The 27,870-nt window shown below is 30.6% G+C and overlaps 5 protein-coding genes across 13 annotated transcripts; 1 reads left to right on the forward strand and 4 right to left on the reverse strand.

Annotated features, from left to right (window-relative positions):
- Positions 1 to 159: 159 nt before the first annotated feature.
- LOC111426343 (Splicing factor 30) lies at positions 160 to 1,219 on the reverse strand. Its single transcript, XM_023060829.2, has one exon. The coding sequence runs from the start codon at positions 1,016 to 1,018 to the stop codon at positions 278 to 280; it is 741 nt and encodes a 246-aa protein (XP_022916597.1). The 5' UTR covers positions 1,019 to 1,219; the 3' UTR covers positions 160 to 277.
- Positions 1,220 to 2,233: 1,014 nt separating this feature from the next.
- Positions 2,234 to 18,830, reverse strand: LOC111426648 (uncharacterized). 4 transcript variants are annotated; one of them, XM_071195933.1, is made up of 6 exons: positions 18,762 to 18,830; positions 18,625 to 18,681; positions 6,156 to 6,279; positions 5,992 to 6,095; positions 5,009 to 5,904; positions 2,234 to 3,492 (listed from the first exon to the last, which is right to left on the reverse strand). In XM_071195933.1, the coding sequence occupies exons 5-6, from the start codon at positions 5,822 to 5,824 to the stop codon at positions 2,917 to 2,919; spliced, it is 1,392 nt and encodes a 463-aa protein (XP_071052034.1). In that variant the 5' UTR covers positions 5,825 to 5,904; positions 5,992 to 6,095; positions 6,156 to 6,279; positions 18,625 to 18,681; positions 18,762 to 18,830; the 3' UTR covers positions 2,234 to 2,916. The 4 variants fall into 4 exon arrangements, with proteins under 4 accessions (XP_071052034.1, XP_071052033.1, XP_071052032.1 ...); XM_071195932.1 differs by lacking the exons at positions 18,625 to 18,681; positions 18,762 to 18,830 and adding an exon at positions 8,439 to 9,938; XM_071195931.1 differs by lacking the exon at positions 18,762 to 18,830 and having other exon boundaries at positions 5,992 to 6,279; positions 18,625 to 18,696.
- LOC111426651 (dopaminechrome tautomerase-like) lies at positions 10,282 to 11,868 on the reverse strand. The gene has a single exon (XM_023061268.2). The coding sequence runs from the start codon at positions 11,814 to 11,816 to the stop codon at positions 10,395 to 10,397; it is 1,422 nt and encodes a 473-aa protein (XP_022917036.2). The 5' UTR covers positions 11,817 to 11,868; the 3' UTR covers positions 10,282 to 10,394.
- Positions 16,213 to 18,555, forward strand: LOC111426649 (repetitive organellar protein-like). Of its 4 annotated transcripts, XM_023061266.2 has the most exons (5): positions 16,213 to 16,578; positions 16,637 to 16,979; positions 17,037 to 17,446; positions 17,635 to 18,186; positions 18,240 to 18,555. In XM_023061266.2, exons 1-5 carry the CDS (start codon positions 16,294 to 16,296, stop codon positions 18,447 to 18,449), a joined length of 1,800 nt encoding a protein of 599 aa, XP_022917034.2. In that variant the 5' UTR covers positions 16,213 to 16,293; the 3' UTR covers positions 18,450 to 18,555. The 4 variants fall into 4 exon arrangements, with proteins under 4 accessions (XP_022917034.2, XP_022917031.2, XP_022917032.2 ...); XM_023061263.2 differs by having other exon boundaries at positions 16,637 to 17,446; XM_023061264.2 differs by having other exon boundaries at positions 16,637 to 17,446; positions 17,635 to 18,180.
- Positions 18,831 to 19,891: 1,061 nt separating the features above from the next.
- Positions 19,892 to 27,800, reverse strand: LOC111426377 (Autophagy-related 18a). 3 transcript variants are annotated; one of them, XM_023060868.2, is made up of 8 exons: positions 27,526 to 27,800; positions 25,931 to 26,179; positions 25,058 to 25,256; positions 24,732 to 25,003; positions 24,525 to 24,674; positions 23,711 to 23,907; positions 22,793 to 22,852; positions 19,892 to 20,898 (listed from the first exon to the last, which is right to left on the reverse strand). In XM_023060868.2, exons 1-8 carry the CDS (start codon positions 27,594 to 27,596, stop codon positions 20,789 to 20,791), a joined length of 1,308 nt encoding a protein of 435 aa, XP_022916636.1. In that variant the 5' UTR covers positions 27,597 to 27,800; the 3' UTR covers positions 19,892 to 20,788. The 3 variants fall into 3 exon arrangements, with proteins under 3 accessions (XP_022916636.1, XP_022916635.1, XP_022916637.1); XM_023060867.2 differs by having other exon boundaries at positions 22,787 to 22,852; XM_023060869.2 differs by lacking the exon at positions 22,793 to 22,852 and having other exon boundaries at positions 27,526 to 27,799.
- Between the last annotated feature and the right edge of the window lie 70 nt (positions 27,801 to 27,870).

Below are 27,870 nucleotides of genomic sequence, written 5' to 3' on the forward strand. Positions count from 1 at the left end.
AAGCAACTGCAATATTTGGATCTTAATCACCATGGTAACCGAGCCAAGTTGGATAACCTTAAAATAATAAAATTATAACCGTTAATATTTCGCTTTATATTTTAATATTTAGAATTTATATTAGAAAACTCATTTATAAGGTAGTCATGGTCACAAAACTATTTTTTTAATCTTTATTAATTAGTAACTTACTACAAAAAAAAATAATTCGCATTAAAAACTTAAATTAAATTGTTATTTTTATATTACAAATAATCTTAATAATAATAATGTTTGTTTAAACTCCTTTTCTCCACTTTTCCGCCGATGTAAATTCAGTCATAGGTTTTCCGCTAATTCCACAAGTACCAATTCCAACTCTTCCATTCACCGTATCCGGACTGGCGAATATACTTTTAGCTTTAATCCCACTTTTCTTACTTTTCGTGGCTTTTGTAGTAAAAGCTAACCACTTTTGTTTTTCACTCTCCCTTTCCTCTTCCAATTCTTTGAATCGTTGTTGTTTTTTCGCCTTTTTCTTCTTTAAATACTCCTTGTTGTTCATTTTAGCCCGTTTAAGTTTTTCCGCTTCAGTCAATACTCTTTTTTGACCTGTAAACTCTTTAAGTTCCCCTAAAGTAGTTACACCTCTATTTTTATAAGCTTCAAATGTAACATTCACCTGTCCGTCAGCGTTAATCGTATCAATTTTCGCCTCATAATATTGATTGTTATCGCTCCATTTCGCCATACATATATCTCCGACTCTCCACATTTTTTTCTTTTTATTTTTTGCGACAAATTGTTCGACGGCGAGTAATGACTTTGTGATTTCATCGTCTTCACCATGAGCTTTTACCTCTCGATATTCTGGTTGACTGGCAGCCTCTTCAGCCTTCTGTTTCAAATCCAACGTTAATTCGATTACCTCTTCTAAGTCGACCTTCAGCTTTTGAAGTTCCTTGTTGTCTGGATCGGAAACTAGGGCCGCTTCGACTTGTTGAAGTTGCAGCTTGTAATTTTGTAAATCGTCAGCCATTATTTGTTTTTTAAATAATTATTATAGAGAGAGATTGTGGTTATAGCTAAATTTGCAAGGAAATTTACCTTTCGTCCGATTTCTATCTTGATTTATTATTCAGGCTTTTATTTAACCGAAATTTTAGAAAAAACGTGATTTATCTACGAGTTTTGAGAACTAACTGTCAACGATTTCTTTTTTTTTTTTGACAGCTATTTACTACCAACTGTTAAATGTTAAAAGTTACTAAATTAATAGCAAATTGTTTTTAAAACTTAAAAAAAAATAATATTTGAAGTAAATATTTAATTCTTTTATCAAAGTAATGACGGTAATCTTATTATGGAGAAACCATAAAAAAAATTTTTTACTAAACGAACCTCAAAATGTCAAATATACTTTAACTAGTCTTTTGAGAGAAATTTGATTATTATCTTCATATACTTCAGTTAATCTCAAAATAGATGGTTTAGCTTTAATTTGAGATATAATTCATAAAGACAAATTCAAAATATAAAAGCAACTGTAAAAAAAAATATTTGCTTTACTTTTTGAACCTCAAAATGTCAAATTTACTTTAACAATTTATTCTTTGGGAGAAATTATCATCAGATAGTTAAGTTAGCTTTAATTTGAGAGGTAATAAATGATTTTTGCTTTATTTTTACTTTTTTTACCATCTAAAATCTTGTCAGTATAAATCCAGAGTTTCTCTTTTAACTTGGAATTTGATCATAGTGATTCCTGTTGTTTTCTTATAGCCTGGAGTCTTCTCAGCATTATTCCAAATTACTTCTTGTTGCCCAGAATCTTATTAGTGTTATTCCAAACCTTTTTGGTCAGTTTGAAAGACATTTTCAAAAATGTCAGATTCTTTCCAGTTCAAATCCTGATTGTTTCTTGCAAACTAGAATCTGTTATTCCAAATTTCTTCTGTATATCTAAAATATCTAAATCCTGTTAGATTAATTCCAGACTTTTCTTGGTACTATAACTGTCTCTATTTTGTCTGACAATTAATGACTTGTATGTTGTGTTTTAAAAGTCTGGATTGTTTAAATTTTCCAGAAAATCATATAGAAGTATATATGTATAATTTTGAGAGATATCTAAATAAATCAAGTATGACTTATATTTTGGAGGATTAAAGCACACAATATAAAATTAGGTATACACAATTTTTTAATATATATTTTAGGATAAGGATCGTGTTTCACTATTATTAAATTTATTTAAGCTTTTCACTTCTATTTATTTCTCACAAACAAATCCATACAACAATATACATATTGCTACAAGTTACAAATGTTTATTTATTGATTTATTTTGATTGAGTAATTCGCAAAAATTGAGATTTTTAATTTTCTTTTGAGCAAAACCCACTACACCTTGATACTTTAAACTTTTAACTTAAAATTAATCACACAAAACTTAACACCCCTCATTTTATGAGGCGTTACGAAAAGAAATCGGACTAGAAATTAGGTACAATGTGTTTTCATTTTCATGTAAAGTATAAGTCAAATTTTTTCGTTCACTTATATTAAATTTAATACTTATTTCTACCAATCTAATCTACGAAATATTTTTTTAATGATCTTTGGACGGATCTCATTTCAAATATCACACTAACAGCTATGTTTTCTTTAAAAATATAATACAATGATATTTTTTTAAGATATCGTAGTATTTAAAATCACTTTCTTTTGATCAATACAATTTGACATGGACGGAAGAGTAAAATCTACCAGAGTTTAGAACAAAGCGCAAACTGTACACACGTGATACACACAATTTTATTGTGTTTTTTTTCGACTTTGTATAATTTTTTTTTGGCATTTATTTTCCTCATCGAAGTTATAAATATAACATCAATGATTTATCCCCTTAATAAAACTTACCTCATTTATATTTACTTACAAAGAGTCCAACAATGAATCCAACATCTCCAATTGACACTCGTCCCAACCGTTCGGAGCGATCAATAACCCAGTTAACTCATCTTCATTAATCATTTGATTAATCGGCTCGATAATAACTCCTTGATTCGGCATCGAAGGTAAAATAATCTTGTCTTCATCATCTTCATCACCATTTTTCGTACCTTTCTTATTTTCCATTTTTAAATTACCTACCATCGCGGCAATTTTTGATTCTTTCCGTGCACGCTCCGCTTTTTCCCTAACATAAGCCTCACAATTCTCGATATCTGTCTCCCCACAAATTGAGATGTTCGATAAAATGTTGTGTTTTCTTTCGCCCGTTGATTGAGATGGTCGATATCGTTTGGGTTTTTTAATCGGTTTTAAAACTTCTTGGGGGTGTCGATTTCTTGGGACGCGAACTGTTAAATTTGAACGCCGTTTTGAACGTCGCGATTCTTCTAAACGTTCTAAATCTAATCGCCAAAATCCGCCTTTACCGGGTTCGTCTTTTGAACGGGCCACTTTTACGAAACATTTATTTAATGAGAGATTATGTCGAATTGAATTCTAAAAAAAAGTAAATAAATTAATTAAATTATTTAAAGAACAATTTATTATAGAAAGATATTTTCTAGTTCTAGGTCTAGTCTTAGTTCTAGTTTTGCACTAGCATTATCACTAGAACTAACACTAGACCTAGAACGAGAATCATTCGGGTTTAGCCATCTTTAAAGACGTGTGGCTAAACCCAAATGATTCTAGTTCTATGTATAGTGTTAATTCTACATAGTAACAGTGCTAGGGTAAAACTAGAACTAACACTAGATCTAGATCTAGAAAGTTTCGGGTTTAGCCGTGCGTCTTCAGACGTTAATTAAAGTATTCTCTTTTTAATGCAACAAGTCGTTTTGAAAAATCACTTTCAGTTCTTGAGAAATAAATTTTTGAAATGAGTCAATTTTTTCGAATTTTGCAATTTACTCCGATTAAGTTGTAAAAATTCGTATAAAATCCAGTTCTTGGAATATGAGTATGAAAATTTCCCAAAGTGTTAATAAAAGAGTCCTCTTTCCAATGAACCAACCCGTTTTGAAAAATAACTTTTAGTTTTTGTGAAAACAATATTTGAAGTTTCGATAAAATTTTCGATGATGCAATTTTCATCGATTTCTTTCAAAATTCGCTATAAAATTCATTTCTTGAAGAATCCTTGTGGAAATATCACCAATTATTAATTAAAGTATCCTCTTTTTAATGCAATAAGCCGTTTTGAAAAATCACTTTCCGTTCTTGAGAAATAAATTTTTGAAATGAGTCAATTTTTTCGAATTTTGTAATTTACTCCGATTAAGTTGTAAAAATTCGTATAAAGTCCAGTTCTTAGAATATGAGTATGAAAATTTCCCAAGGTGGTAATAAAAGAGTCCTGTTTCCAATGAACTAACCCGTTTTGAAAAATAACTTTTAGTTTTTGTGAAAACAATATTTGAAGTTTCGATAAAATTTTCGATGTTGCAATTTTCATCGATAATTTTCAAAATTCGCTATAAAATTCATTTCTTGAAGAATCCTTGTGGAAATATCACCAATTATTAATTAAAGTATCCTCTTTTTAATGCAATAAGCCGTTTTGAAAAATCGCTTTAAGTTTTTGAGAAATAAATTTTTGAAATGACTCAATATTTTCGAATTTTGCAATTTACGCCGATTAAGTTTTAAAAATTCGTATAAAATCAACTTCTTGGAATAGGAGTATGAAAATTTCCCAAAGTGTTAATAAAAGTATCCTCTTTCCAATGAACCAACCCGTTTTGAAAAATAACTTTTAGTTTTTGAGAAAACAATATTTAAAGTTTTGATACAATTTTCGATGATGCAATTTTCATCGATTTCTTTCAAAATTCGCTATAAAATTCATTTCTTGAAGAATCCTTATGGAAATATCACCAATTATTAATTAAAGTATCCTCTTTTTAATGCAAAAAGCCAGCTATGTTGCATTGTATGTGGGACAGTGCAAGTGAAATTGCGAGTTATATGAAATTCCCATGTATAATAGTTGTTATATACTAATATTTCTTACCTGCCAACTAGGATGTGCTTTTCTATAATACAAAAAATTCTCCCTTATCCAATGATAAATAGCGCTCAAAGTCATTTTATTCCCATTTTTCCCCATAGCCATACAAATCAGCGTCGCATAAGAAAACGGAGGCTTCTTATCGCCGTTTTTCTTATAAAAATTTATGTTAATGGTAAGATCCTCTTGGTTATTAGAATTCGAGGCGGATTTCTTTTTCGGTTTAGGCGAAACCGGCGGTGTCGGCAAATTAGGAACCGCCATAATATTCGTAATGTTATGCAACCAATTTAAACTGGTCAAATCGGTTTCGGATTGGTCATCTTCGCTTTGAGGCGACGGAATCGACAACGAATTCGGTTCTTGTTTTATTTCTATTAATTCCGATTCGTTACCATTTGATTCAGAGATAATCGAAGTGGACATCTCCTCTGGTTCTGAAATTTCAGACATTTCTGATATCTTTGATATTTCTGAGGGTTGATTTGAAATGACTTTGTAGGAAACACCGGCTGCTTCGGCGTAAATTAAGTTTTCCGCGTTAATTACGTTCAAATAATTATTGCTTTCGTCCAAAAGAACGTTGTAATTATTATTGACGATAAATTCATTTGTGATGTTACCATCTGCCATCATGTATTCGATTTTAACGACTTGCTTATCGGGGATTTCCAATATGTTTACTCTACTTGTATCGATTTCAATGCAAGGTTGGATCTCGTTGTTGAGATATGTTGCATCTCCGATTGTTATCTCGTTGGATATGGACGGAATTGTTATATCTAAAGGATCCATCTTTTTTTGTAATTTATGTTTCATTGCTTTTTTTCATTTAAATTGAGCTTAAATAAGTAAATATGAGCAATTTTCATTATTCAACAATATTGATTTTTAATAAACTAAAAAAGAAAAGAAAATTATAAGTTATATTCAATTATTATAAAAGGGTTAAAACATTCTTTTTTAATAGTAATCAAAAAACTTACCCATCTCTTTGTAAATATTTAATTATTAATTTTAGTTTGTTGTGGGATTCCCCTTCTTAAAATGAAATTCTTCCTCTTCTCGTTTTAAAAAGCACTTCTTTTCACTAAAATTATTGTTGATTGGATTTTGATTTTGGGTGGAAACGTTGATGGCATGTTCGAACCTGCGAAGAAGAAGCAGTTTCGATCCGTGCGGCCCACGGAGCGTGCCGGTTTCGACCGGTCTGACGTCACGGACTGACCATTACCTGGCGTTTCACTGGAACGGCGATCAATATTTTTCCATGGCTAAAAAGAAAACGTGCGGTTTTTACTTCACTATTCTTTGAGCTTTACTTTATATTTGTTTTTAGATAATGTGGGTATCAAATAAACTTAAAGAAATTATTTTCTAATATAATTAGTATTAAATTTATCATAATTTGCGGCCAAATTTTATTGTTATAATCATAAAAATTAAACTTTGTACTTAATATTAACAATATGTCACATTAAAAGTGACAGCTGTCAAACAAAACGTTTTTTCTGCTCTCTTTAGATGTTTCCGAAATTTCTGCCAGGACGAATATGGCAATAAAGTTTTGAAGATGCCCCTGCTGGATTACTCATCGCCAGATCAATACGTCAGCTAGACAGATTCAAGGAAACTTTGGAAATGGATGGTTTAATCAAAAGTATAAATTCAGTATCATCGATGTGGAATCTCTATTTATTCGAGTGCCAGTCAAAGATGCCGTGGATGGTCTTCGCCAGAAGCTCATTCCAGAAAGCTTACCGAAGTATGTTCCAGGTCCACTATTTTCTACATGGAGAAGTTTGGTGAAGAATCTCCAAGAGATGCTTCATGATGAAATTTATCATGGAAATAGAGGCTGCAAAATAGTTATATTTCCTGGACGTTTTGGTCACTGGGAAGAGAGATGGAGGTATGGATTGAAAATTTTTTATTTTAAGTTATCATCAAATATGGTAATAATAATAATAAAAACTCGAATAACGATAAAATTGATTTTAAACAAAGCAAAAATGAATTTCCTTTAAAAAGAGTCCAAACTCGATGCTTTTATCTCTTTTATTTATAGAGATAATAATTATTTTAATCGAGTTATTATCAAAGATGGCGATTTATTATCACCTTTTTATCCCAACTTTTATGCTTTTTAATAAAAATGTACCAAGTTTGGTATCAAATTAACCGAAATTTAAAATCCCTTTAATTTATATCATTAATGATAATAACCGATGGAGTAAAAAGGTAATAAAAATAACAATTTTATCAATTTTTATATCAAATACCTTAACATTGTCGTCAAATTATAATAAACTTCAAATCATTTCGGTTTAACTTGGATATAATTATAATAAGAGATGAAATAAAAAGGTAATAATAATAATTTTAATAATAATGGTTAAAAATTCGCCGAATTAGATATAAAATCGATAATAATTTGATACCCCATCGATTTATATCGATTCAAATCGAAAATTTTTCATTTTAAGACATCATCAAAAATGGTAATAATAACAATATAATCTCAGATAACGATATAATTGATTTTAATCGAAGCAAAAATGAATTTCCTTTAAAAAGACTCCAAATTATGCTTTTATCTCGTTTATTTATAGAGATAATAATTATTTTAATCGAGTTATTATCAAAGATGGCGAATTATTATCACCTTTTTAACACAACTTTTACGTTTTTTAATAAAAATGTACCGAGTTTGGTATCAAATTAATCGAAATTTAAAATCCCATTAAGTTATATCATTAATGATAATAACCGATGGAGTAAAAAGTGCCAAATGAGGTTTTAGATAATTTGGATATCCAGAAATTTTGTTAGAGTTTCCTTATGAACATAGAGAATGATATCTTTGTGGATTTCTTATTAATTAAGAAAACTGCAGGATGAGAAGAGGTGTATTTTTCCTTGTTAAAAAATTTCTTGGAGTATTTCCTATCGTTATTTTTTTTTTAATAAAAAATGAATACACTTTGTTAAAATTGATCGATAAAACACCCCTCGACTTCTTTCAATTCGACAAACTAGAGCAAATCAAGCTCTCGAGAACTGATCAATTATTAATCGCGCTTGATAAGTGCCACTGCCGGCACTCGTGGGGTCGAACCGGCGCTGCGGGGTTGCAAACCCTCTTTTATTTCCCTATTCCGATGGGAATTTGAAATAAGGTTAGATCAGATCGATCAGGTGGACATTAAATTGTCCTCCCTTCGTATAAGGGAGAATACGAAAATGACCACCCATCGTTGGTCTATTCCCACGTGGGGTGATATTAAATGACAGGTGGATTATTTTTTTCTCTTTAATTAAAAAAAAATATTATAATAAAGTTATTAGAATCAAAAAAATTAATCTAAAACATTATTTATCGAGGGTGTTTTGAGTGGTTCTTGATTGACACGAAGATAAACAATTTTCTTACCCCTTCAAAAAATATTCCTTTTAAGCCACCAAATAATGATAATCCTTATTTTGATTAACACTTATTCCACGTAATTCACAACGTTCAAAATTAATTCTTCTTTTCAAAACCAAAGTTCTTTTCTTTTTTTTAAATAGATTTTTATTCATGTGTTAAAAATGAAAAATTACAAAGTACAAAGCTTTTTGGTGGGGCCGCAACCGACTACTGTTGAATGGGTTGAAAAAGCGGCGGGTTGTAAAAAGACCATCGCGGCCCCAACCAATCGGCGATGGAGCCTTCAACCCTATCGCAAGGTGTTCCATTGTCCCATACCACCTGAAAGGAATGAGCTTTTCCCCCACTATTTTACCACCATCGATTAGAAACTAAATTATTTTACATGATTAGAAAAAAAAAAGTATTATTTACTAGAAAACAAATTAAAGTACTAATTTAATATTTGAATAAAAGTAATTTTTAAATCAACACTTAACGTGTTAAGGTGTTTATTTAGTCCTCATCTAATCAATAAGATAATGAATAAGTTATCAAAGAGTTGCAACCTTAAATAATTAATTTAACGACTTCTCAATTTTGACCCGAGTGTATGGTGACTACAAATAAACAACAAAATAGGAAGGTATCCAAAACAGGATGTAATAAGCTGGATAAAACTACGAAAAGCAAGAAAGAACTTGAAACAATGGAAATGGACTTTCTAAGAAGAACATGCAGAGTATCAAGAGTGGAATGATGGCCGAAAGGTGCTCTTGGAACACAGAAGAAGGAGAAGTAAACCAAATATATTTCGGATTAAAGGGATCAGATAAACAAATTTCTAAAAATAAAATATTTCTAAATATGACATCTAATTTTTGTAATTTCTGCCATTAATCCTCTTACGCAGATTCTGCGTTCAGAATCTGCTTGTTTTTGGCACACTCTTTCATTATTCACAAACTTTTTTCAAGGAATCCGTGTCTTGTATATTCTTTTTTTCATCAAACTTTGTGTTCTGCATCAATTTCTCTCTAGCAAACGAACATTCTGCCTTTGTGCTTCTTTAGCAGCTTTTATATTCTAATTATGGTATTCTCTATTCTTCATATTTCTAAATATGACATCTAACTTTTGTGATTTCTGCCAATATTCTTCTTACATAGATTTAGAATCTTCACTTTTTCATGTTTCACAAATTCTTTCAAGGACTCAATGTAATGTATTTTCTCTTCTTTATCAAATTTTCTGTTCCATTTTTACAAACTTTGTCTTTGTGCTCATTGTACCATCTCATCTTTTCTTCTTGTTTCATCTTGTCTCTAAAAATAAGACAAAAACCTCTTTTCTCTCTTCCTAGAATCTGTTATAGTCTATGTTATGATTTTTTCTTCTTAGTATGATTCTATTTCACTACTATATTTGTTTATGAATACGAGTTCTACGAAATCATGAGACCATTAAGAGGCAATTGAACTTTTTGAAAAAGATATTTTCCCTAAAAAACCTTCAAAGAGCACAAAGACGTAAATTTTTAATAAAAATTCACGAGTATAACAATAAAAACAAAACATATATTTTAAAACAATAATCATAAACAAAGAAGATAATTTTATGATTCATTTTTATAGGATGTTAAAGTTTAAATTTATGTTTACTCACGAAAACGACAAAAAGAAACGTGTTATTTCGAAGTATTTACGACTGTTTTTGTCGTAATTTCCTCTTTGAATTAAAATTGTAATTGTAATTTAATTCACTTGATTATTTTGTAACAACCAATAATTATACTTTCTTTTATTAGTACTTTCATTAAAAAAACATCATATTTGATGGAAACTTTAAAGCAAATAAAACAACGTGATCAATTTTAAAATCACTTTAAATAGATCGTTATTTACAAATTTTATTATCAAACTTAACAACACTCTCTTACATAAAATATAAACTAAAAAATAAAGAAAAAAATAGTCTCTGTTACATTAGCGCAATAAAGCCGAAGGTCAAACTGAAAATAACGCAAAATCCGAATGTTGTTACTTGTAAATTTGTCGATGTTGACGTCATTTTCTTTATGGTTACGTCTTCGTTCTCGATTTCATTCATCTTAACATCGTTATTAGTCATCAAAATAACGTTTGGTTGATCGTTTTTGGATGTTACACTATCTTGGATTATGTAAGAGAAGCTTTCGTCGGGATAAACGTAACTTTTTCCGTTGGTGTAAGCTTTTAAAATGCGAAAATTGGGTTCTTCAATATCCATTTTTCCTTGGATGTATTTTTGTAAGCTATTTGTTAACACAACGATGTTCCCTAAATCGTCAAAAGCGAAAGAATTTGGCCACTGAATGAATTTTTGATCACGCGCTATGACTTTTTGGGATGAAACGAAGGGTTGCGATGAATTCCATCGGATTATCGACGACGATGGGAGTAATCCGAAATACAAAATTCCTTTGTTGTCCATTTTCATCCCGTCGGTTTGGCCCCCTTTATTACCAACTTTGATTATTTCGCCGGTGAATTTTTTTCCGGCCATAAATGATTGATCTTTTAAAAAGTTTGTTTTAATCGAGTATAAATTTGTGCTCGACATTGGGCAGAAAAATAAGAGGCGATTCGGGGTGTTATTAATTTTTGGGCTCAAAGCTAACCCCGCTATACTAATTGGGGTTGAAATTCGAATATCATCAACGGTAAATTCAATCGCTGATTCATCAGCTTTCATCGTTTCATCTTGGATTTTCCAAGATTTATCTTGTAGCCGCGAATAAACGATTAAACCGGGTTCGATTCGGCTATTATCGGTGATATAAGCAAAATCATCATCGATAACGATATCATACAAAAAACTAACGTTCTTATTAGCCACTTCCGGTGGAAAAACATGGACCGATTCAACCGCGTTCATCTCCATGTTAAAAATAACCAATTTAGGATCACAAATAGTCGTGGGGTTTTTATTCAACGTGTTCGTTTTTCCACCATCGATGATCCACATTCGTTTCATTTGGTCAACAGCGACGTTTTGGACGTTTTGCAATGAGTTGCAATCGTTTAATTTGTTCATTTCCCAACTTGGGAATGGTTCGATTAAAGGTTTTGATGTTGAATTAATCGGGATTCGTCCCAAAGTAATCGGGACTCCAAATTTCATCCTTGGTAGCGCTAAATAATAATAATCTTCGTAATAATTTATTCCGGCCATTAAAACGTTTTGAGGGATGTATTCGCCTCGGGTTAACGCGGATCTCAACGTGTTAAAATCGGGCCATGTGAAATTAATGTATTTCCATTCTTTGATTACTCGAAAACGTTCCGGGGGAAGTTGACCGAATCCACTTTGAATTAACACATAAAAATTGCACAACAAGAAACTAATTTTTAAAAGTAACATTTTTTTAATAATTGTGTGGTTATTGGAGAGTTAAAGTTTAAACTGGACCGTGGAAGGTTTTTAACAGGTGTATTTATGCCTATTTTTTTTATTGACGCAAAAAGGAAGGATGGACGATGGTCTACCTTGAATCATCGCGACTCTAAAAACGGTGGTAGGGAGAAAACGTATGATATTTTTTTTTTAAACAACGTTTCTAATTTTTCATGCATCGAGCGACTTAAACGAGTTATAAAAATGCTAAATGAAATGGGGAAAACGTATTTAAACGATTGTTTGTTTACTAATATCTCCTTGAGGTTTTAAATCGAATTAAAACTGAGTAAGAATCGAATGCGGTTAGGTTACATTCAATGTTTTTTTTTAACGACCTTTAAATGCATCATTTGGTTCGATTTTTCTTTTTATGGGACGAGGTTAAAAGAATTTGTTGTAAAAAATGTTGATTTGCCAAAAATAATTATTGTGAACTTTGTACGTTAAGTGTTAAATTATGAAATCAAAGGATATTTAGAAACACCTGTAGTATAATGTGTGTAAAATGGTTAAAGGAAAAAGCTCCTGATGATGACGTTATTCGTAAAAATGCGAAATACAGGGTGTCTCACGTAACTGGTTCGTTAGAACTTTTTTAGGTGCCACTATTCGTAGAGGTTTGAAATTTTGGTAGCATGGGTTGTTCATTCTAAACTTTCAATCTAAAATATTTTCAAGATGGCCACCACTTACGGTCTACCGGAAGTAGACCACAACTTCGTTATTTTAAATGGAATGCTATAGTTTTTATTACACCTTTCAATTATACATAAAAAAATATGTTGACTTTGATAAAAGTTGTTGGTACCTACCATTTTTTGTTTTCGAGTTATTTTGATGCTAAGCTTTTTTTTGGCAAATTTCACCATGCTCTTTAAAAGCCTATATCTCAGCTAACGTTCATTAAAAAGAACCTCTAAATTGGCACGATTACTCTTCAGATGTTGCCAAATAGATTGTCATTTCTTGTATCAGAGTATCTTATACAGGCTGGTCAAAAATTGAATTACCGTTTCTCCATATTCAATGACTAGAAAGTCGAAAATTTTAAATGGAACACCCCGTATTTTTTTACCCTATCAGAAAGGGAATTTAATTCTCTACAAATTATCTATAAACATTCCTATACCTATTTATTATAGTTTCCCTGATATCCCAATAGTCCCAATATCAGGGAAACTACAATAAATAGGTATAGGAATGTTTATAGATAATTTGTAGAGAATTAAATTCCCTTTCTGATAGAGTAAAGAAATATGGACCGTTCCGTTTAAAATTTTCTACTTTCTCGCAATTGAATATTGAGAAACAATAATTCAATTTTTGACCAGCCTGTATAAGATTCTCTGATACAACAAATGACAATCTATTTGGCAGCATCTGTAGAGTAGTCGTGCCAATGCAGAGCTTTTTTGAACGATCGTTAGCTAAGATATGGGCTTTTAAAGAGCATGGTGAAATTTGCCAAAAAACACTTAAAATCAAAATAACTCGAAAACAAACTTCCGGTAGACCGAAAGTGGTGGCCATCTTGAAAATATTTTAGATCGAAAGTTTAGAATGAACAACCCATGCTACCAAAATTTCAAACCACTACGAATAGTGGAACCTTAAAAAGTTCTAACGAACCAGTTACGTGAGACACCCTGTATATATAATGTCAAATATGATAGCACCGTGAACCGTGATAGATCATATTTTACTCTCAACTATTTCTGTCTAAGATATATTTTAATTGCCTAGAAAAAGATGGAGATAGTCTCAAGTAGTGATGGAACGGATATTGGTTTTTCGAAAAACCGGATGCCGGATATCCGATTATTCGGCATATCTATCCGGCCATTATGGTTATAATTTCAAAGTATATAGGTCCCGCAATTCTCTTCGTTAATTCGGGTCTATCCATCTTCTTGGGAGTCCCTCCGTACTGCGTTTTGTAATTCTTAGCCGCCAGTAAGTCAACTTTGTTCTCCATCTAGGGTGGTCTTGCTATTATGTCCAAGACGCCATTTCTTCCTTGGAAATCATTCTTTTCTGATTCTATCTCTTAGGTTGATACCAAGCGTAGCTCGCTCTTGCTCTCTGCACATTTAACTGGTTTACACTTTTTTTTGTAACTACATTTTTGTCATTTTTACCATGATTGCCAATCCGTATACAGGGTGTCTCAGGTAACTGGTTCGTTAGAACTTTTTTAGGTTCCAGTATTCGTACAGTTTTGAAATTTTGGTAGTATGGGTTGTTCAGTCAGAACTTTTGATCTAAAATATTTTCAAGATGGCTGCCACTTCCGGTTTACCGGAAGTAGACCATAACTTCGTTATTTTAAATGGAATGCTATAGTTTTTATTACACCTTTTATTGTACGTAAAAAAATATGTTGACTTTCATAAAAGTTATTGGTACCTAGCGTTTTTCGTTTTCGAGTTATTTTGATTTTAAGATTTTTTTGGCAAATTTCACCATGCTCTTGAAAACCCTATATCCCAATCAACGTTCTTTCAAAAAAGCTCTAAATTGGCACGATTACTCTTCAGTTGCTGTCAAATAGATTGTCATATATTGTATCAGAATATCTTATACAGGCTGGTCAAAAATTGAATTACCGTTTCTACATATTCAATGGGGAAAAAGTGCATGTTTTAATAAATTTCGCAATATGAGGCAAACTACAATAAATAGGTATGAGAATGTTTATAGATAATTTGTAGAGAATTAAATTCTCTTCCTGATAGGCTAAAAAAATATTCCTGCATTTCCTACATGTTTTGATAAATTTACGAATATGAGAGAAACTACAATAAATAGGTAGAGAAATGTTTATAGATAAATTGTAGAGAATTAAATTCCCTTTCGTGTAGGCTAATAAAAAATGGGGCGTTCCATTTAAAATTTTCGACTTTCTCGCCATTGAATATGGAGAAATAGTAATTCAATTTTTGACCAGCCTGTATAAGATACTCCGATACAACAAATGACAATCTATTTGACAACATCTGAAGAGTAATCGTGCCAACGTAGATCTTTTTTGAATGAACGTTGGCTGAGATATGAAGTTTTAAAGAGCATGTTGAAATTTACCAAAAAAAGCTTAAAACCAAAATAACTCGAAAACGAAAAACACTAGGTACCAATAACTTTTATCAAAGTCAACCTATTTTTTTACGTACAATTAAACGGTGTAATAAAAACTATAGCATTCCATTTAAAATAGCGAAGTTATGGTCTACTTCCGGTAGACCAAAAGTGGCGGCCATCTTGAAAATATTTTAGATCGAAAGTTCCGAATGAACAACCCATGCTACCAAAATTTCAAATCTCTACGAATAGTGGAACCTGAAAAAGTTCTAACGAACCAGTTACGTGAGACACCTGTATATTACTAGTATATTATACTTGAAGAGACAACGGGAAATGTGTGAAATATATATTTTTACAAAATCAAGGATTTGGTATAGCAATAATGTCCAGAAAAGATGTTATGTAGAGAATTAGCTGAAAAAATCATACAAACGAGAGCTATCTAATAATAATTATAGTCACACATGTATGTATTGATACTACTGGTTTCGAAGATCCATCTTCAGGAATTTTTTCCTAAATTTTATATAAAGTATCATTCAGAATATATCAAAATTCTTGTTCTTATTAGGTTTTAACAAAGAGTATGTATTGGTTTCTTTAAAATTGAAAGAAGTCTCTGTTTACAGAACGATGAACTCTTTTTGTTCGTTTTAACTGTATATCACCCACATAAAAATAGTAAAAAAAGCACGTGTTCGTTTTTAAGAGGAGAATATACCAATTCCGCCAGGTGTACGGTTTTTAATACCAGGTGCGCGTAGATAAAAAAATAAATCGACCCTCATTTCGCGACCAGTAGACCGTGGACAAGTGTTCTGCTGCGTTATCAAGCTCGAAAATTATTTAAAAAATTAAACTAATCATAAATTCCGCAAGATTATTACGCAAGAATTATAAATAAAAATACCATCAGCTGATGACAATCGTTTAAAAAATGGTCACCGCATGCATCCTTTTAACATAATTCTTCGGGTTTAAAACCGAGTCGTGTTCCACGCGTTCAAGGTGAATCTTTATGACTCAAAGAAACATTCAAAAAGAAAACAAATAAAGATTAAAACATTGATTCATCATTTAAAAAATCCTTTTTTAACATTTTAAGATATAATTCAAAAACAATGATAATAACACGTGTTTAGAACAAAAAGTTACGTAAAGATGGTTTCTCAAGAAAATTAATTGATTTAATTTAGTGTGAAATTTAATCTTTATCCAGGAATTAGTTTTAATAAAAAATTTTTAATTTATATAATCACTTCCGGTTTATTAATTAAAAAAACATAGTTGTCATTTTTTGACGTTTTCATAACTTTACCATTTCATACTCTTTTTTATTAATTATTTTTATTAAAAAAAAATGGATCCTGCTCGAAAAGCAGAAGATAATTTGGATATAGAGTATTTAAATACATTAAGAAACATCAAACCTTACATCACTTGTATCATGAATAACCATTACATCGAATTAGTTCGAGTTTGGTTGGAAAAATTAAGCGATACCAAAGTAGAAAACAAAACTCTTCGAAACGAGTATTTAGTCGAATTGGGAAAACAAATTGTCAGTGGCGTTTTTGTGGAGCCATTTGTTGACCCCCCATCACCTGGCGCATTACCCCCTTTTAAAACGAACTGGAAAAATCAAGTTTTGAAATAATAATTAAAAAATCAAATTTATTTAATGAATTTATTCTTGTTTTTAGAGTATCGAAGTGACTAAAGATAGTAATAATCCTTGGGTACAATCGGTTAATAAGCAAGAGGAGAAATTAGAATCAAACCAACAAAAAAAATCGGCCCAAGAAAGATTAAACGAAGTCCGCGAGAACATTACGAAAATTTCCAAAGATTTAAACGTAAAAAATCGAAACTTAAAAAAGAAAAAAAGCAAAACTAAAAAGCAACACAACATCCACACAGTAAATAACCAAATTTCTTACACCAACGAAGAATGGATCACCCCAATGGGATATTACGAAGGCCAACAAAAAAACGATTACTTCCCAGTCAAAGTAATAAAAAGAAATCAAAATCAAGATGACGAAAGTTCGTGGATGGATGTAACTGATAATTTAAGTACAACGTTAACTATTTTTGGTTCAGGTGATGCCACGCCGAGAATTTACGATGTTAACGAAGCTTTGCATCTCCGAGAAGCGTACGAACAAAAAATCGCGAGTTTAATGGAAATGATTCAAGACTTGAAAGATGAAAATAACGTCTTAAATCAACACGTTGATAAATACGAGAAAGATTTGAAAAATAATAAAGGTGAAACGAGCATTTTTAATTTGGCCACTGAGGTGGAATGTTTAAAAACGCGCCTACAAGAGTTGGTTGATATTAAAACGTCGTTGCAAAATAATAAGTATAATGTTATTTCTGAGTGGCAAAATGCGGTTATGACGTTGCAAAAAAAGTTGGGGTTGTTGCAGAAACGGTATAATGAATTGAAGGCGGATAATAATGTTTTGATTAAAAAATTGGACGATTTTGATGTTGAAAGACGCAAGGTAAGAAATTTTCTTTTTCAATCTGATAATATTGAACAAAATCAATTATAATGATTGAGAGATATCAGGTATGTTGTTTACCAACGGTTATAATAATGAAAAAAATATTGAGGAGGACCAGGGATGTTAGAAAAGATGTTGAAAGAGGCAAGGGTCAATTTATGCTAATTTTTTAATTTTTCTTTAAGGAACTTACAAGTCAAAAACAAAAAATGATTGAATTTCACGGTAGAGAAACAGATATGCTTAAAGAGGTACACGCAAGAGCAATAACCGAATTAGAATCAAAATTTAATCAAACAATGTTAGATTTAGAACTAGAATATTCGAAAAAAATGAACGATTTAAGAGAATCCCACGAGAATCGTCTATCCACAATCAAAGATGAATTCGATCATAGAAATAATCATATTATTTCCGAGTACGAAACAAAATTAAGATATTTTAAAGCGCAATACGAAGAAAGATTGAATCAAAAAGACGTTGAAATTGAAAAATTGGAACAATTACTTCAAGAACAGTGTTTTAGGATGCAGGAAGAGGTGCAAACGATTCGGAATCAAATTGAGTCGAATATGTCTAATAGCAGTGATTCTTATATTGAGAAAATAAATTTTTTGCAAAAGTGTATAATAAAAATGGAAAAGTTGTATCAAAAATCGGAAAAGGAAAATGCTAAACAGTTAACGAAGCTTAGAAAAGAATTGGATTATAAAACGAAAACGAACCAAGTAGTTAAAGTTATTTTAATTTGAAATATGATTCAAAGATTATTAATTTTGCGTCGTTTTAGTTGGCTTTGACGACTCAAAAGGCCGAATTATTAGCCAGCACTCTGGATGGTAAGCAAACTGAAGTTGAAAAAATTTTTGCTGAACTCGAGGATCATTATAGAAGTATTATAATTGAGCAACAAAGAAAAAATATGGACGAAAAGAGGAGGGATGCCAAAATGATTGAAGATTTAAAAAACGAACTTATTAAATATAAAGGCTGTTTTTAAATTAAACTTTGTTATTATTATAAATCACAAGATGAAGGATCTAACCTAAAAATTTTTTTTAATAAAATTAAGCATAAAATAATAAAAATATACGAATTAGCTTATATGTTGTGTTAATTCATTTAAATAGAGTGATTTTGTATTAGTTATTGTAAAAATTTAAAAAGAATCTTACCAAAAACCGTTTAAAACACCCCTTTGAAGTTGAAAAGATTATCTCTTAGTTCAACACCTATAAACAAATAAAAACGACAAATAAATAGTTATCAATGATGAAATTGTGGTGTTAAGTTAACAAAATCGCCCTCAAACCTTTCAATTAAATATTATTTTCATTTAAAACTTTATAAAAACTTTTCATGTCAAACACTCGCTTTCATTATTAGCGCCATCTATTTTTACAAATATAAATTAAAACAATAAAAAAAATATATACGAATTAGTATATATGTTGTGCTTATTATTTAAATAATGTGTTTTTCTACGAATTATTGAAGAAATTTAAAAAGAATCTTACCAAAAATCGTTTAAACGTCCCCCTTGAAGTTGAGATGATTTCATTACTAGCGCCATCTATTTATATAAATTGAAACGAGAACAAATAAAAATTAAAATAAATTAATAATTTTTATTAATAAAAAGAAGAGTATTAATAAGAACAAGAAAGAAAATACTTTTACTACTACTATTATTTAATAGTAATGAAATATTTAATCGAACACTCACTTTCATTATTAGCACCATCTATTTATATAAATATAAACTAAAACAATAAAAAGATATACGAATTAATCTATATGTTGTATTAATTTAATTAAATAATGTGACTTTATATTAATTATTGTAAAAATTTAAAAAGAATCTTACCAAAAATCCTTTAAACGTCCCCCTTGAAGTTGAGATGATTTCATCACTGGCGCCATCTATTTATATAAATTGAAACGAGAACAAATAAAAATTTAAATAAATTAATAATTATTATTAATAAAAAGAAGGGTATTAATAAGAACAAAAAAGAAAATACTTTTAAATAATAGTAATCAAATATTTAATCGGGATGATCTGAATTGATCGGTTTAGGAACGTCATTTTTGATTTGATTGAAAATTATAGTGTAGTTAATTCTAAACGCGATTCTTTCTAATTTTAGGTGTACAGTTGGTTCTAATGATCTAAAACTAGCACTGAACAATAATTAAAACTAGAACTAGCAGTCTAGTTTACTACTTACTTACGTGCAGCTAAACCTAAATGATTCTAGTTCTAGGTATAGTGTTAGTTCTACTTTACCTAGAAAGTTTATGATTTAGTCGTGCGTCTTCAGACTAGAATCTTTCTATTTCTTGGACTAGTGTTGGTTTTAAGTATAGTGCTAATTTTAATGAATGTTTCTACTCCAGATACAAAGTTTAGTATTTGTTATAACATAAAAACAAAGTTGGTAACATTGAAAATTTTTTATTTTTCAAAAAAAAAAATTTTAATTAAAAAGAAAAACAATAATGTGATATACATTATCTTGATATACAAAATTTGTCATTTTTTATTTTAAACTAAACTAGAAGAGAAACCTACAAGTACATAATGGCCTAATACCACATTTAAACATGGTTATTCTTTCTTTATAGTACATTAAATGATCTACATAAATCCACTAAATCATCGAATATATTTACAAGGGATTTTTTCATCCTAACATCATCATCATCATAATCGTCAATTATACAAAGTATGTTCATCAATTAAATACACAAAAAGAAGACGATTTTTTTTTGAGTTTTGTATAAAAAAATAAATTCATTACAACAATTAAATCTTATTTAATAGTTTTTTTTTGTTTATTTTGTTTTTAAAGCACTCTGTAAAGTTTTAATGATTTATTTTTTTTAATTTTTCTCAGCACAATTTAATTAAGCCTTATTTATATTCTTTTTTTTGTTATTTTATCGTTATTTTCTGACAAAGCCTTCTTTTTTTTGTACAAAACACATTCATTTATAAATTATAAGTTAATTAATAAATAATAATGTGTTAATTAACTATTTTTTTTTAATTTTAAATTAAAATTAAAGATATGTATTTTCTTTAATTATTATTATTAATTTTTTGCAAATTTTTTGATAAAATAAAGTCATTAACACCAACCCAAATAAAAAAAAGGTAATACAACAATACTGCGCTTACTCAACGACAAAAAAAAACATATTAAAAAATTAATTTCACTCATCCAAGCTCAATAGATAAAATATGAGTTCTTCGCTCATCCGCACTAGAACGTGTATTAAGAATATCGTCCCAAACATCATCTGGTAGCGACACTGACGGCACCCGATTGAATCTCAGTCGGTCTTTTGCGTTAACGGTGGATACTCTTGGTCGTCGTTAAACTGGAAACCCCCCTTTGGGGGCGATTCGGTAGCTGCCGCCATCTCACGGAACTTTTCCGAGTCTACAACAATGAAATTTTAGTGAAAATTCACAAATTAAGTAAAAACACATTAATTATTAAAAGTAATTTTATTTTAGGTGTTAAATGTTTCTGAGTGGCGGTTCTTTACCTTGTTTATGTGGCTGGCGCGTCAAGAATAATAGAGAAAATAGATAAATAAAATAAAAATAATAGAAGGAAATGATAATATAAGGTTAGTTTTGAAAAGAAAGATGATTATTATTTGTTTTTAGAAACGCTCCACAAAAACAAAATATCGCGTGCTTAATAAAAATAAACCTCTAGAATGTCATGGAAAATTTTGAGGCAAAAATATTTCTATTTATAAGATGGAATCGAAACATAACAATTTTGGAAATAGATTTATTGAAATATTTAACATCAAAATATATCCTCCATGAAGGTATCTCTCCCGACATACGGGTCATATCTCAATAATATCCCTAACAAACTTCAATATCGTTCCGGGTTATATCATCTGGCTCCATCAACATTGTGTTAGATAGCACTCGACATCATCTCTAACCCTTAACTTCAACCATTCATGCCCTCAGTCCACATCAACATCGTTTAGGTCTCTATCTGTCAAAATCGTCTGTCCATTCCGGGCAAGAATCAATTACGGCTGTCATTTCTCAATAATAATGTCATATTTGACATATATCAACATCGTCATTATTCAAGAGTTTCAAGACATCATCTTTGGTTCTCAACATCGTCCCAGAGAGCACTCAATGTCGCTTTGAATATCTCTCAACATTGTTACATGCAGTACTTAACTTTATCCGTGACGTCTCTCAACATGATCTTTGACATCTCACTATACAGGCTGGATTCTGGGCAGAAATCAATTACGGCTGTCATTTCTTAACATCGTATCTAATATACAGGTGTCTCACTATACAGGTTGAATATTATCGTCAATTTCTCTCACGTTGAAAAATCCTCTGGTCTGTTAGAATTTTTAGGATCCATTTCCTTCTTATCCTTTTTAAAAGCTTCCATATGGATTAATTTAGATTTCCACCCTCAAAGAGGATCTGGTTCCATATTCTTGTCTTATGCTCATCTAGCATTTTCTTAATTGCTTTTTTGCAAGTGATTGTATATCTTTTTGTGCCATTTAAATCCATCTCGTTTTTGTGCTCCTCTCTTCCATTTATAAAAACTCTATTTAAAACATCTTCTATTGCCATCTTAATGGTGGCGATTAGTCTAAGGTGTATATTTGTATATAGAAAATATATTCTAGGATTTAGAAGCAATTAAAGAAGAAATCAGATTAGGAAGAGCTTTTACTTAAAGGTTTGCTAATCTACCTGGAAAATATGAAGAAGTTAATAATTTAGAACAAGGATTTATGGGAAGTCAGAATCTCTTGGATGAAAGATTGTAGAGGTTTTATTAGGCAAGATTATTGACCAGTATTGAACGGTTTATTAATACTTACGTGCTATTTACAACATATTTGTAATGATCATTGTTTCATAAATAACTATTACACCATGACAAATCAATTTTGCCTGAAGATAACGATTAATCGCCGAAACTAGCAATATTAAATAACATCAATACTAATAATATTTGTTAGTAGATTTACGTCATGTTAATACTACCAACTCAAACCTAAATGAAAAAATAAAATAACTAAAATCATGGCCCTCTAGATGTCTTTTTTATTAAACACTTAGATGGTTTTTAATTTAAATTTTAAAAAAATAATAAAAATAAATATAGAATTGCAAATAAGAAGTGCTGCTAATTGCGGAAGCGTGCTTGATGGTTGTTTTTTTTTAAATGGATGCTAATAAAGAATAAAAAATGCGTGATGATGATTAAAATAAAAATAGCGCCTTCGTTACGGTGACAGTTTTTTTAATATACTGACCAGTACCTGACATTTGTCCGATTGGGTTGCCTTTGAGGACGCCCGCGTAGGAACCTATTGTCGAGCCTTGCAAGTAACAGAAAAAAAAACAGGTGCGGGTTATGTTTTACTACTTGGTTTGAGGTTAAGCTGGTTAAATCAAGTTGTGGATAATTAATTCTCATCAAAAACGAATTTTGTTAGTTATAAATAATTATCTATATCGAATTAACTCCAGATATTTAATTATAACAAAATTTTTAAGCTAATACTTTTTTTAAGCCAATTTAAAATTTATAACCACAACTATAAAAAGGAGTCGAGTATAATTAAGGTAAAAAAACAGAGGAAACTAATTGAATGTACGGCACTTTTCGATCCGCCTCAGTCAATGTAATGTGGCTAAAGCGGTTTCTAAATTAATTTAAACACAAAATAAAATAAACAACGAAAAAAGTGCCGGATATTATGTCGCAAGACAAAGGTCAAGTACATTTGATTTAAAAAAAATATACACAAGAATAAACAAGATATTGTTCGGAAAGCGCGAAAACGAAAAGAACAAAAAATAACATCATGCAGGACTTAAAAAAAATAATAAGATGTATTAACAAAAAAAATAAATAAAGAATTTTATTTATCACAAAAACATAATAGGAACGAAATAATCAAATTCAGATCGATTAATTATCAAAAATAAAACAAAACTATCCCTTTAACGCATTATATAAATATATGGAAATTGAATCGTATACGTTAAAGAGTACAAAAGAACAACAAATAAACCATAAAACAAATTGCTAAAATGCAAGCTGCAAAACAAAACAACAAAATAAATATCATTTTTTTTCATCCGATACTTTTAACTTTCTTTTTTCATTAACACTTTTAACAAAAAAATAAATTAAGATACCAAGCAATGCATTTTTTGTTTTTTATATTTACCTGAGGCCGCTTCGACGTTAACATGCTCCGTCGTCGTTCTGTTGCTGACGGAATCTAATTCGCTCGTTTCTTCCATTCCGCCGTCCAAACGGTGCTGAACTTTCAAACTTAAATCGCCACCTTCGTTTGGGTCAATGTTATAAACGTAGAGGACCCCATCTTCAGTCGCTACCAATAATCTCAGTTGATTTTGAATACTGTTTAACAAAAAACAACTTAATTCTCGATTTTTATTAAAAATACATTGAGTTTGGTACCAAATTAAAAGGTTATAATAATAATAAGTTCATAATTCGTTTTAATCGATGTGAACTTAAATTTCCTTTAAAAAGAGTACAAACTCGACACATTTATCTCGTTTAATTATCGAGATATTCGTTGTTTTAATCAAATTATTATCAAAGATGGCGGATTATTATCTTTTTTGATTACAACTTTTATGATATTTAATAAAAATGAGTCGAGTTTGGTATTAAATTAAAGAAAATTCAATATCCTATCTATTTATGCACTTTGTAATAAAAAAAAATACTTATTATTATGTCCTGAAAAGATAATAAAAGTAATAAGGTCGAAATTTATGGGAAACTGCTTTAATTTGGTATCAAATGAAATGAAATTGAAAATTCAATCACTTTATCGAGATTTTCGTTGTTTTAATCAAATTATTATCCAAGATGGCGGATTATTATCTTTTTTGATTACAACTCCTATGATATTTAATAGAAATCTACCGAGTTTGGTATCAAATTAACCGTCTTCCGCCGCTTGTGCTAAATATGACACCCTAATAAAAAAATTAATTATAACTTACACTGTGATTCCAACGCAATTTCTAACACCACTCACGGGTAAATGAGCTGTTGAAAATGCTCTTCCTTGACTAAGCACCGTCGAAACTTGCGTTGGAAGATACGTCGATAAATAACCCATCCAAGATGAATCATCACCACGTTTAAAATCACTTAAAAAATAAGATTCGGTTATTCCCCATAAAAATGAAACATCTCTTTTATCTTACGCATTGCTGGTTTCCTCCAATTTAAAAACATGCACAGTTTCTGTATTACTACTACACGCCAAAAACCCAGAACACATGCTGAACACCAACGAAGAGATCGCAACGCACCGTTTCATACCCCTCCTGAATTCGAACACTTTTGAACCGTCAACAACCGAAAACACCCGAATTACGGTACCCTTTTCGGAAGCGGTGGCTATCCGAATACCACTCGGGCTAAACGCCAAAGCCGCCACGGGACTTTCGTGGGCTGGAATCATCGTTTTGGCTTGCTAAAGAATTAATTAATCAATAAAATGAATTTATTTGGACTGATTAAGATTTACCAAATTCATAACGTCGAAAATTTGGACTTCCCCCACGGTTAATGAACCGGGATAAGCTAAATAACAATGCTCATTGTTTGTACTGAGGGCGCATAATCCTTGGGGGTTTCTAGGTGTGTCCCGTATCGTGTGGAGAACTTTCATATCTCGAATGTTGTGTATACATATGCTGTCTATCATACATACTACAAGTCTTGCTCTGCAAATTAAACATTTTACTTTGTTTATTAAATCAATAAAAATTAAAAAGGACTGATTACTTATTAATGTTTTAAATATGTTTATGTTTGATAATCGCGATATCGAAATAAAACAAAACAAACACAATCAAGGGCGATTTTGATCGTTCAAGGCTTTCTAATCGATAAAGTTGGTAAATACCGTTTTTGATAAGCTTTGTGACGTTATCTTAATTGAGTAAAAAACGGATTTTGGTCGCACACGTCGGCAATTTAAAGTTATTACGATTAAAACTAAGTTATACGCAAATTTTTTTATCGTTAATTTAATCTTTTCTTTGTCTAAATCCTAAACAAAGCAATAAATAAGATAAAATCAATGTTCTATTTTGTTGTTTATTAATTAACATAAAATAAATCAATAAATTAAAAACAGTAAAACCTAATTTTGCATTGCGCAACAACAAAAACCGCAAGAACACAATAAAAAAAAACGTAATCAAAAAAAAATAAGCTTAAATAACAGTCATTTATAAAACCGTCCAAGTTGCAACAACGAGCGAAATTAACTCGTTTCGAAATTCGATTTGCACTCGCCGTTTTCAAACTTTTTCATCATATTTTTTTTTGTTAGCACTTTTTCGAAAGTGAATTTGTCCTTGTGAAGTTTTTTCTTTTAATTTTTATCGTTTACCTGTTTAGTTTGACTCCCAATATCGTATTCGAGTACGAATAGTTGCATATTTGCGTGCCTTTCTTGAAATGACACACCTGTAACTTCCGCGGCGTCGATATCGAAACGACCGCCACCAAACTGCTGCTAAATAATCGCTCAACTATGCATGAATCTTCGGTTGTGTTATTGTAAATCTGTTCGAGGGCGTCTATGCTATTGTTTAAAGCGAAAAGTCTATAACCGTTTTGACTGCCAACTGCGAGTGATCTGAAAATAATAAAAAATAGCTTATTAATTAGTTATAAACCATAAAAATTAAATAATTTAAACCATTAATCTTGGCGTCTTAACACAGAGATGATGTAGCTTTATAGCTGTATTAGATTGTATGGAGATTTTATGAAACCTTGATGGAGTAATGCATCTATCGCATCATAGACCAATACCTCATAGACCACCATAGATCAAACCTTGGCGATATTAGATGATATAGTTCATGTACTACCTCGGAAAGTCAACTAAATATGCAACTCTTATGTATGAAATTGCTCATCTTGCATATGAAATCGTTTATCGTCACTTCGCAAATGCAAATATGATAAAGACGATGTCATGAATGATTACTTTTATTATGCTATAAATGATGTTGAGGTTACAAATAATGTCACTTTGACAGATGTCAAGATATGTCTTACCTTTATGCACTTTGTGGCAAAACCGCAACTTGCTTTTATGCTATCATCTTATTATGAGGCAATCATCGCTCAACTCATAATCTTTTAAAATCATTTACTAAGAATTAAATCAAAAATAATTTACGGTTACAAATTTAATGTGCGTAGTGACATCTAACAATGCTAAACATTAGTTATTGTTTGTGTCAATTTCTTAAGTAACTTATCTGTCAAATTTTTATTTTAATAACTCCGCAAGGTGGCGCTTTAAGCTGTTTTTTTTTGTTTTGAGGTTATATTACCAATTATGATAAATAATGATCACCCTGTAGATTTTATATAATAATCACCAAGGTTGGGGTCAAAAGCGATTAAAATTAAAGAATAAATAAAAATGTGATTAAAACTTAAGCAGTTTTTCGTCGCGATTTTTATTAAATCAAAAGGGGTCCTTGAAAACAATAGACAATCAGTCTGGCGATGTTGCCAAACGCCTACACATCGAAAAAAAAATTATATAGGTATATAACGACGTAAACAATGACATAGAGAACGCAAAATAGGATCGAATTGCGTTCCACAGATGGACGATTGCGTCCTTTGTGACTCGATTTCCTTTTTTGTATCAATATCAGAACGTTCCCTAATTAATACTATATAAAAAAAACCTGTTTTATCTACAAAACAACTTTCGATTTGTTTCTAATTTTTCTTATTTATTTTTTCTAAAACTGACGAAATCATTAGTTATTAACAAAGAATCAGCTGTTTCGAGGACAAATATTGTGGTTTTCAACTAATAACAAATAATAAAATTAAATATGTCAAAATCTCCCCCTCCATTAACCCCGAAAATTTTCAAGAAATCAAAATAATCTATGCGACATTTTTCTTTTTTAATTAAAATTGACGAAATAATGATTTTTTGGGGCAACTTACGTGCAATCCTGGTTGAAATTAACAAAGTACCGCCTCGAATTCGTGCAGTCCGACGATGCTGCGTTATTCATTGGTAATACAGATTCGTCCGCGTTAGCCACCGTACAAATCGCACAGATTATCCCCCTAAAAAACGATGAATCTTACGAAAAACACACCGAACGCGAAACTTTTTACACAAAGACGACCTTGACGATAATCACGTATCACAACAAACCACTGACTGTCCTGCACAGTCCTGTTAAATTGACTCCATATCGACTAACAGCTGACACGGGAAAAACGAACGATAATGCGCATGCGCGAGCCGTTCAAAACAAATCCTATTTTACTCGCTAAATTAAA

Source organism: Onthophagus taurus, chromosome 5 (genome assembly GCF_036711975.1).
Source record: "Onthophagus taurus isolate NC chromosome 5, IU_Otau_3.0, whole genome shotgun sequence".
In the NCBI taxonomy this organism is placed as follows: domain Eukaryota; kingdom Metazoa; phylum Arthropoda; class Insecta; order Coleoptera; family Scarabaeidae; genus Onthophagus; species Onthophagus taurus.

Coding starts and splice junctions, on each gene's coding strand:
- LOC111426343 (XM_023060829.2), bottom strand. CDS start 1,018: ATGGCTGACGATTTACAAAATTACAAGCTGCAACTTCAACAAGTCGAA.
- LOC111426648 (XM_071195933.1), bottom strand. CDS start 5,824: ATGAAACATAAATTACAAAAAAAGATGGATCCTTTAGATATAACAATT. Junction 3,493..5,008: donor AAGCACATCCTAGTTGGCAG/GTAAGAAATATT, acceptor ACTTTTTTTTAG/AATTCAATTCGACATAATCT.
- LOC111426651 (XM_023061268.2), bottom strand. CDS start 11,816: ATGTTACTTTTAAAAATTAGTTTCTTGTTGTGCAATTTTTATGTGTTA.
- LOC111426649 (XM_023061263.2), top strand. CDS start 16,294: ATGGATCCTGCTCGAAAAGCAGAAGATAATTTGGATATAGAGTATTTA. Junction 16,579..16,636: donor AAACGAACTGGAAAAATCAA/GTTTTGAAATAA, acceptor TCTTGTTTTTAG/AGTATCGAAGTGACTAAAGA. Junction 18,187..18,239: donor AAACGAACCAAGTAGTTAAA/GTTATTTTAATT, acceptor GCGTCGTTTTAG/TTGGCTTTGACGACTCAAAA.
- LOC111426377 (XM_023060867.2), bottom strand. CDS start 27,596: ATGAATAACGCAGCATCGTCGGACTGCACGAATTCGAGGCGGTACTTT. Junction 26,180..27,525: donor AATTTCAACCAGGATTGCAC/GTAAGTTGCCCC, acceptor TATTATTTTCAG/ATCACTCGCAGTTGGCAGTC. Junction 23,908..24,524: donor AATTGCGTTGGAATCACAGT/GTAAGTTATAAT, acceptor TTTGTTAAACAG/TATTCAAAATCAACTGAGAT.